The sequence below is a fragment of the Lolium perenne genome, chromosome 1 (genome assembly GCF_019359855.2).
Source record: "Lolium perenne isolate Kyuss_39 chromosome 1, Kyuss_2.0, whole genome shotgun sequence".
Lineage (NCBI taxonomy): Eukaryota > Viridiplantae > Streptophyta > Magnoliopsida > Poales > Poaceae > Lolium > Lolium perenne.
Window position 1 is genome coordinate 196131368 of NC_067244.2, and position 10417 is coordinate 196141784.

General features: G+C 47.2%; 1 protein-coding gene across 1 annotated transcript; it reads left to right on the forward strand.

Annotated features, from left to right (window-relative positions):
* The first annotated feature begins 9036 nt into the window (after nucleotides 1-9036).
* Nucleotides 9037-10087, forward strand: LOC127317646 (uncharacterized). The gene has a single exon (XM_051348222.2). The coding sequence runs from the start codon at nucleotides 9175-9177 to the stop codon at nucleotides 9700-9702; it is 528 nt and encodes a 175-aa protein (XP_051204182.1). The 5' UTR covers nucleotides 9037-9174; the 3' UTR covers nucleotides 9703-10087.
* Nucleotides 10088-10417: the final 330 nt, after the last annotated feature.

The window sequence follows — 10417 nt, forward strand, 5'->3', positions numbered from 1 at the left end:
AAGATCGAGATGTCGCCTAGAGGGGGGGGGGGTGAATAGGAAATTACAAACTCTTGCGGATTTGTCTTGTATGAATGCGGAATTAAACTATCGTTTAGTTTACAAGCACAAACCCTAAATATGCTAAGCTCAACTAAGTGTAACAATAGCAACTAGAGCTAAGCAAGATAGGCACAAGATATATGTAGCATAAGTGTAGCAAGATATATGTACTTCAAGCACGATGGCTATCACAAGGAAAGAGAGCTCGGGTATAGAAATAACCGAGGCACGCGGAGACGAGGATGTATTCCCGTGTTCCCTTGCTTTGCAACAAGGTACGTCACGTTTGGAGGAGTGGAGGTCCCACGAAGGATTCCCCGCGCCACGAAGGCTCACCCTATTCTCCGAACCACACCCACGAAGGATAATGGCCCTTTCCTTATGGTTAGCTTTTCCTCCGCTCCGGAGATGGCAAGCTCCACAACCACTTCACAAGCTCCACGAAGGAGAAGCCCGGGCCTCTTCACAATCTTCTTGAAGAGATCACCGGAGCACCAATCACCAAGCCAACTAGGAGGTCACCCTCCAAGAGTAACAAGCTCACGGTCTCTCACTCGAACAAATCGTGGTGGAGAGCTCAACACTATGCAATGATGCAAAGCAAGAACACCGGAGGTGTTCAAGTCCTTCACACTCAAATCCCACCAAAGCAACGAATGCTAGGATGAGATTGGAGAGGAAGAACAAGGGGAAAGTCAACCAAAGACTCCAAGATCTAGATCCCAAGAGATTCCCTCACTTAGAGAAGAAACGGTTTGGTGGAAGTGTAGATCTAGATCCCCTCTCTCAAATCCTCAAATATGAGCAAGAATGGTTGGAGGATTCAAGGGGAAGAGCAAGTTCTTCAAATAGTAGCAATGTAGGAGAGAGAATGGGAAGAACTAGTTGCTCAAGGTGGAAGAAGGGCTATTTATAGTCTAGGGAGAAAAATAACCGTTGGGGAAAAAACCAGGTGAAAAACGGATAAAAAACGAGCTAAAAAAGAGCCCAGCCGGTCAGCAGGCCGGCCGACCGGAGCCTGGGCCGGAGAGGCCGGTGGCCTGCCCGGTCGGACCGGCCCACCGACCGGGCGCTGCAGATAGCGCACAGGGCGGCCGAATTCCTTCAGGCCGCGCGGAGGCAGCCAGGCCGCGTGGGCGGCGGCAGCCCAGCGGCGCACGGGCGGCGCGGAGCCGGGCCGCGCGGGGAGCAGGCCACACGAGTGGGCCGCGCGGGGCGGAGCGGGCCTCGCCGGGCGAGCAGGCCACGCTGCAGCGCGTGGGCGGCGCATAGGAGAGCGGCCGCGCGCGCCGGTTGGGCCGGGGGCAGCGCCGGGTAGGCCGGTTGCTGACCGGGCCCGAGGCCGGTTACAGGCCAAAATGCCCCTGGATCCCGGCCGGATGGCACCGGTGCCAGGGCCGGTCTTCGACCGGGTGGGCCGGCGGCTGGGCCGGTCCGGCCGGCTGCCCCATTCCCCTTTTTTTCTTTTATTCTTTTTCTCCATTTCCTTTTTCCTTTTTCTTTAATAACTATTGCTCCCGAACCCCGAATGACATGAAACCAATTTTGTTGGAAAGGTAACGACGAATAGAACCCCAACAAAAACTGGAAATATGGAGACTCCTCACATAACATTTTTAGATGATTTTAGAGAGGGAGTCTCGCACCGTCAAGAAACGGCGAAGACGTCCAAACTTCGAAACGCAATAGAAGATGCATGCGGATTCCGTTTTCGATGAACTTGGGCTTGTTGTAAAGCTAGCAACAAGCACAAGATCCTCACACAGAGAAACACCAAGAAGCAATAAGGATATGCAAAGTATGCAAAGGATTGAGCTCCCTAAGACGATGTGATCAAGTTACTCAACCGAAAGCCCCTCTTAATAGTGCGGCTATCTATCCTATAATCCGGTCTCCCAACATCCACCTTGAGACCGGTAAAAGGAAAACCTAGCAAGGCCATACCTTTGCCTTGCACATCCCGCTTGATCTTGATGATAACTCTTCAAGCTCTACACAAGCCGGAATGCCTCACTTGATCAATGTTGCTTCGTGAAGACTCACAAATACTCCCCCATACACTATGATGGGAAAGCTCCATTGATGCACATCTTCACATGTCCACTATCACCAAATGGACGGCAAGCTTCAAGCATGTGATCCACTTGAGATGCTCATCTTGAACTTGCCCAACTCAATCCTTGTATCTTCTCATACTCACATAAGATAGAGCATGGCTAATATTGAGTTCCACATAAGAACTCCATCTTCATTTCTTCTTCTTGATCATATCACATATGTATCTTCATACCGATGATCTTGATGCCAATACACAAGATATACCTTTATCTTCATGGCATCCATACTTGAATCCAACACATGGAGTACAAGTAGTACCTATGGAATATTCCTTCATATAAACTTCAATGAAAACATTAGTCCATAGGGGTTGTCATTAATTACCAAAACCACACATAGGGGCAATGTACCCTTACAGGAGTCCACCGCCCTTGATTGTTTCTACCGGTTCTGCAGGGCCGTCATAGCAGTGTTCGGGGACTATTACTTGAGATCACCCACTGTCGAAGACACTCAGAGGATCCATGCAACAAATGAAGCTAGAGGTTTTCCAGGGATGCTTGGAAGCATTGACTGCATGCATTGGCAATGGAAGAACTGTCCGTTTGCGTGGCAGGGAATGTACAAGGGTCACAAAAAGGCTGCACTGTGATACTTGAAGCAGTGGCTACCCATGATCTCTGGATTTGGCACTCTTTCTTTGGTATGCCTGGATCCAACAATGACATCAACGTCCTAAACTGCTCCCCGGTCTTTTTCAAGCTTGTTGAGGGTCATGCTCCCCCGGTGGACTATGTGATCAATGGTCGGCACTACAACAAAGGATACTACCTTGCAGACGGTATCTATCCAAAGTGGGCAACATTTGTGAAGACTATCTCGAACCCTAGCACCCCCAAACTTTGCGAGTTTGTCAAGAAACAAGAAGCTTGCCGAAAAGACGTCGAGCGTGCATTTAATGTCCTCCAGCAGAGATTTGCTGTCGTCCGGTTCCCCGCTATGACTTGGTCCAAAGATCAGATGTGGGAGGTGATGAACTGCTGTGTGTGCCTACACAATATGATTATTGAAAATGAGCGGAAGCATCCGGTTCCTCTGGCTGAGCAAGAAGCACCATATGAGAGAGAGGGTCCTCTTGCACAGTCTAATCACCAGGTGCCTCCATCATGGGCCGCCTTCATTGCTATGCGCCAGGAGATTCCAGACTCTACAATGCATCAGCTGCTGCAAGATGATCTGGTGGAGCACATATGGAGGCTCCGAGGCAACGCCAACGCCGACGCCAACTAGTCTGTCTTAATTTGTTTGAAAAATTGTGAAATTGTGTGCTTCATTTGTTTCAGCACTTGTTAAACATTGTACTGACTATCGCCGAATTTGTTTCAGCAATTTTCGTACTCTTGGTCGCCGAACTTGTTAAATTTTATGTTAAATTTGTTTGAAATATGTCAAATGGTCGAGGTTGGGGGTTTCCTGCCGGGGGGACGGCTGGAACTTCGGCGCTCCCCAGGCCAAATCTTCCTCCAATCCGGACGAAAATTTCGCCGGATTTGGGCGTGGGGAGCGCCAACGAGTGGGGATGCTCTTAACCTCACTTCTAAGGTATTTTCATGGTAATGGTCTCCTTGCACATCTAGCCTTGACCTGAGTGGGCGAGTTAGCCCGGAATTTTTCATCACTTTGTACTTCTAAAAAAACTTAGCTCACTAGTACCGAACAACTGCGTAGATCCGGTTTTCGTTCGTAGTGCTCATATGGTTCTGCTATCAAGGTTAAAGCCTTGGTATCTAATAGCACGCCAAGATGAGACGGTTAACGTACCAGCTCAAAGGATAGCAACCTTAGATAGGCCACAATAAGAGCCGTCTCCAAAGGTAGGACCCTCTGAGGCGGTTACATTTCATAGCCACCTCCATGATCTACGGGGCTGAGACGATTTTTATAAGCAGACGTCTCGAACTGCCTGACAGCCTAAGTCGGAGATTGTTAGTAACCGTCTCTAACTGGCTGAACTCCTGAGTGGGTTGTTTCTTAGTGTCGTCTCTTTGTGTTGATGCGGGTTGGTAAAGAGGCCCACTCTAAGCAGATTATGGCTCTTAGAGATGGGTTAGTAAACTGACCGCTTCAGAACAAAAAAAAAATTGGAGACACATTGGTTAAGCGAGCACCTCGAGTAATACCTAGGTGTAACCCATCGAATTCAGCCATTGTGTACATCTAGCAATATTGTCGGAGGGTTTGAAATAATACGGAATGCAACTGCTGCACGTACTACCAATGGGAAAATGCAACGAGTTCTGAAAAAGAAAGGAAAATAGAGTTAGTGTTGGTCGATATGATCGATGAACATAACATCAAGAAGAAAGAAGCTAGGAAAACAACTAGGTTGAAGATGGATAAGATAAAAAAAAGTATGGTCCCAGGAAGGAAATGTGTCAACGGTACGTTTCCGGTGTTGTTGTTATGCTAGTCATTGTTACAATCGCCATGTATGGGTTTCTTAAAATGTGCAAACTAGCTAGTTGTCATGATTGTATTCACAATAAGGAAAGGAATTGTGAGCATTCTACTGAGAATTGTTTGCATGATATTTGTTATGTTTGCATCAAAAAATAGATTGTACAAAATAAAAGTGGAGAAGATAAAAAAAAATACCTGCAAACATCACTACCAACCTTGGGTAGCCTAGTGCTTCGTGGTTCTCGATCACTAGCAGGAATATTATGTATTTAACATATAGTTAAACACGAAGGACATCTCAAATGACTTAGCAGGAAGATAGACATCGTCTTTAACATATAGTAAAACACGAAGGACATCTTAAACGGCTTATTAACAAACCGCTTCTAAGTCCAGATATACCGGAGACCTCCAGAATATAAAAAGGTCTAGGTAGGAATAACGTGAGTCTCACTATATAGAGACGGTCCGGTGAAAGTGCATGGAGCCTCCATGTGTGATTTTGGTAATTAATGACAATCCCTATGAACTAATATTTGCATTGAGTTATATTTGTAGAAGTTGTCCAAGGCAATGCTTGAACCATATGAGACGGTCCGGTGAAAGTGCATGTAGCCTCCATGTGTGATTTTGGTAATTAATGACAATCCCTATGAACTAATATTTGCATTGAGTTATATTTGTAGGAGTTGTCCAAGGCAATGCTTGAACCATATGTTGGCTTCAAGGTTGCAATAAGAAGAAATTGATGAAGGATATCAAGTGTCAAGTATGTCTTGAAGATGAAGATGAAGTGAGTCCTCAAGTTACTTCAAGACATCAACATGATGAACAATGAAGAAATGAAGTGCAAGTTCAAGATGAGCCAACTCGAAGAGATCATATGCTTGAAGTTTGCCATCCATATGGTGATCATGGATATGTGAAGATGCGCCGAAGAAGAAGCTCTCCCATAGTGGAGTATGGGGGAGCATTTCGCATGACTTTATCAAGAAAGCACAATCAAGAAAGACGTTTCATCTTGTTGCGATCAAAACCGTTATCATCAAGCTCAAGTGGAATGCGCAAGGTTAAGTTTTTCTCTCTATAGGGTTTCTTTCTCACCGGTCTCATGGTGTAGTTGGAGATCGGTTTATATTTTAGTTGATGTACTATCAAGAGGGCTCTCGAGTGAGTAACTCGATCGTATCCTTCGGAGAGCTCAAACATTTGCATCTTTGCATCACCTTTCTTGGTTGTTATTTGGATCTTATCCATGTGATGTTTTACAGCTTGTGATTATTCTCATGACAAGCTCTAGTTCATCGAAAACGGATTTCGCATGATCACTTGTTGCGTTTTCGAGTTTGGTGATTTTCTTGGTTTTTCATGTTGAGGTGTTGAACCTCTAAAAATAATAAAAAATCACCTCTTGCCGTCCTCTTTCCAACAAAATTGGTTTCACTCTATTCGGAGCTACCAATCTTTAGATATTGATTTTACAAGTTTACTAGGCCGGATAATCCGGGCCAGATATTTGCGAAATATCCGGGGCCCAAAAATCAGCTAAGGACTTTCTGACGAGGCTCTCAGTACTCCCCTGGATCCAGGACGGATTTTTGGCCGGACTTTTCCAGAGGACCGGATAATCCGGGGTGGCCGGATAATCTGGGGTGGCCGGATAATCTGGCCCTTACTTAGGCCGGATTATCCGCCCCCAAATATCCCCAACGGCTCGATTTTCTTGGGGGGTATAAATACCCCCCTTCTTCATCCTTGGGCATGTGCTTCTCCTACTCTCTCTCTCTCTCTCCTCCATTGTTGATCTTGAGAAGCTTGCCCTATCTCTCTATCCATCCATGATTCTTGCCCCCTTTTGAGGGAAAAGAGAGAGGAGATCTAGATCCACACTTTGACCAAACCATATCATCTCTTTGTGAGTGAATCTTTGGGATCTAGATCTTGGAGAATTTTGTGTTCTTCTCTTTGTTCTTCCTCTCTTATTCCCCCAATAGCTTTTGTAGCTTTGTTAGAATTTGAGAGAGAAGGACTTGAGCATCTTTGTGGTGTTCTTGTCATTGCATTTGGTGCATAGGTTTGATTTCTCCACGGTGGTTCGTGGAAGTGAAAGCAAGAAGGTTGTCACTCTTGGGTTCTTGGAACCGTAGACGGATCTAGGCCTTTGTGGCGATTTCTTGGGAGCCTCCAATTAAGTTGTGGATGCGTGTCCCAAGCTTTGTGTAAGACCCGGTTTCCGCCTCGAAGGAAATCCCTTAGTGGAACCGTGACCTAGGCCTTTGTGGCGAGGGTCATCGGAGAATAAGGTGAGGCGCCTTCGTGGCGCTCGGTGTGTGGTGTGACTCCCCCATCTTGGGGTGAGGCCTTTGTGGCGTTGTTGTGCATCGAGCAACCACACCTCAAGCTGAGACCATTTGTGGCGTTCGGGAGAGCTAAGCCACCACACCTCTCAAACGGAGATGAGCACTTGCAAAAGTGTGAACTTCGGGATAAATCATCATCTCCGGCATGTCTCGGTTATCTCTATACCCGAGCTCTTTACTTATGCACTTTACTTTGTGATAGCCATCATGCTTGGATTTATATATCTTGCTATCACATAGTTGCTTGTATTACTTAGCATAAGTTATTGGTGCACATAGGTGAACCATAGTATATAGGCTTTGGACTTGACAAAGTAAACGCTAGTTTTATTCCGCATTTGTTAAGCCCATCTCGTAAAAGTTTTAAAACGCCTATTCACCTCCCCTCTAGGCAACATCCATCTCTTTTCATCCGGATAACATGCTGTCTAGGGATTACTTTAGAGGCGGTTCATAAACATAACCGACTGGAAAGACAAAAATTATAGAAGCGGTTGCAAGTTCCTAGGAATATACGCTTGTCTGAGGCTATTTTGGGGAGCCTATTTCATAACGACTGTAATCTGGCTTAACAAGCCGTATCTAAGTAGCGAGTTTGTACCAGTGGCTATTCACAGATTCAAGGTTTAATGTCAAAACATTTTGCTGAAATACTAGCACTAGCAATAACCTCTAATTTTTTAATTAATGTACAATACTAAAAAAATGGCAAGAGGTTTGGCTCGCCGTTATTTCACAATTTCAGGCATCAAAATCTACTTTTGGTTAGGTGCGTAAACGGATATGATAATTTTGGAAGCGAATCCATTTCTGCAGTTTGGTTTACCTGAATTTTAATCCGCAAACAGGTGAATTGGTACGGGGTAGCAGAAGAAACAGGAGGCGATGTTGAGGCGCCTCTAAAACCTATGCAGGGTTTTGTCGCTCTCGCCAGCGATACTACCAGTCCTCTCCGCCTCCAGTGGCCTTGGGACCTTGGAGGTGTGGCGGACTGTGGCCTCTCGCCGGCGGGATGATTTCAGTTCCTAGTTTAGTTAGTTTCTAGTGTCTTCTTCAGGATGGTGAGACGGTGGCTACATCTTGAAGTCAGAATAAGGTCATTCCTGCCCTATCTTCGCTCTGGTGGCACGTCTAGTGCTAGCGGAGGACGCGTGGAATCGTGTGTTTGGCAGATCTTTTGAGATCCGGTAGGAGTTTTCGTGTTCGCTTGTGCAGTTTTAGGTCAGTATCTTCCGATCTATGGTTGTTGTCATTAGCGATGGTTATTGCTCTGGTTTGTTTCTTTGGGGCTTAGCACGATGATTTTATGTTTGTCTCCTACAACAAGCTCTACTACACATGATTTGCCTAACTCCGGTGATGGAGGGGCGAGGATGGCGGCGCACCTTTGGCTGGCGTTAGTGTTTGTGGTCTTCGCTAGGTGGTCCAATGACCTATTTATAATTTCTACTGTTTTGGGGCCTCTTTGATGATCATCGAGATTAATTTGCTTGATTTTGGTATACCCTCCATAGTTCATTTGATTGAAATTTGTATAAGGGTATGCACAATTGTAAAGAAGACATGTCTTTTGTTATCCCTCCAGGTAATCTTAGCCCTCCACGTAACGTAAGGAAACAAGCGATATAAGTAATATAATGCATTATCTATTGTTGTCATCTCTAACAACTAATGAGAGTTAATTAAATTTTAGTAAGAAAATTATGTTGCTAAGAAAAAGTATGATGCAATAGAGAAAATAGTTTCTCTTGTTTTTTCAAGAGCTCATCTTTTAACTAAGTGAAGACAACATTTCATTTCTTCATTCTCTGTCGCCTACTAGTAAGAAAAAATCCAACCTGAGTGTAAATGCCCTAACTCAGTTAGTCAGCTGCGGAGTTAAAGCATGCCATGCGCTACAGCAGAAATGCCAAATCTAGCTTGTCAAGCTGAAAACTAGCATAAACGGGCACCATGCACGCATGGACGGGTCAACAAAACATAGCGGCTAATTAAATCGTGAGAGCGACCGAGCTATCATCAGCACAGTAAAGATAATACGAGCTGCAGGGCGGCTAAACGCCCAGTGAGCTAATTTGTTTTTCTTGATGAAAAGAAATGAGCTCGCCATGTGACACGGATATAAGTGCAGGCGTGCAGGGCAGCTAGCTAGCACTCATGCTACAAGTGTAGAACAACATACTACCTCTCTCTGCCATTACGAACCACCACCCACCACCATTCCCACGCGAGGTCGGAGCAAGCTCCAGGAGCCATGGCAGGCGCTTCGGCCACGGGAGCCCGCAAGGGCGGCATCAAGGCCTACCGGAAGCTCCGCGGCTACGACCGCCTCGACGCCGCCGACGCGCAGCGCCGCCCGCCCCTCGCCACGGCCGAGCTCGGCGCTGGAGGCACCGGGGCCGTGGCAGCGACGGCGACGGCGAGCCGGCGCCGGGGGTGGCGCGTGCGTCGGCGCGGGCTCGGGCTCGGGCGGCGGATCCTGCGCGCGCTGTCGCCGCGGCGGTGGCTGGTGCGGCTCCGCGACGCCTACGTGAACGCCATGCTCCGGCTGGCCTCCTCCGCCGCCGTCGGCTACGGCTCCGCGCCCTACTGCGTGGCCGGCGCCGACCCCTTCGCGCGCCCGCGCCCGCCCAAGGAGTACGAGGACAAGGTGCTCGTCGAGATGTACCGCTCCATCCTCGCGCGCGGCGGGGTCATCCCCATCTCCGCCGACACCTCGCTCGTCATCGGCGCCGCACGGCTGCCGGCCCCAGCCCCGGCTCCGGCGGCCGCGGTGGCCTGACCGCGGACCGATCCGTGCAGCAGAGGCTAGCTCGTCACGCCATTTGCCCCCTTTGTCTCGCGGTGCAGGACTTGTGATGTGGTACTCCTTAATTGTACTAGCACAAAAACTGATCTTCACACACGACTGCTGTCGATCCTGCTGTTACTGAAGTTCTGTACCGTAGCACTCTTGATGCAATTTGCAAAGTGATATGCTTACAGGTTTGATCTTGCACTGGTATATAGGTTGTGTAAGAATAACGAGAATTACCTGGCTCTACTGCATGTAAAGTACTATGCAGGAATTTGCATAATTGTATGGATAAGTTCAATCCCGTGGAAATACGGAAGACAAAGCTGTGGCTGAATTATTAGTTAGTAGAATTATTAGTGTTTAAGAATCAGGACCCGGAGATTGCTCAACTTTTAGCTTACAGAATTCATGTTGATGGTACCATACAGACTGTCTGGGCAGCCGATATTTAAGTCAGTAGATTCCCCAAAAACATGTTTGCGTGAGCTGGGTATGCTAGCCGCGCCCTCGTGGACTTTCTCCACTTAGCCATTTCCTTATATGTGCATGGCTCAAGGTTTCTTGTGTGATTAGAACATAGTCATGTCTCTCAAAGCGCGCCAGATTGAACATTTGGAGATGTGTTTTATTCGTGTCGCGTTTGGGGACGTCGCTCGCCAACCGCGTCCCCCAAACACCGCCCCCAAACATTTTTTTAAAG

Excerpts from the sequence above, each read along its gene's own strand:
- LOC127317646 (XM_051348222.2), top strand. The coding sequence starts at position 9,175 with ATGGCAGGCGCTTCGGCCACGGGAGCCCGCAAGGGCGGCATCAAGGCC.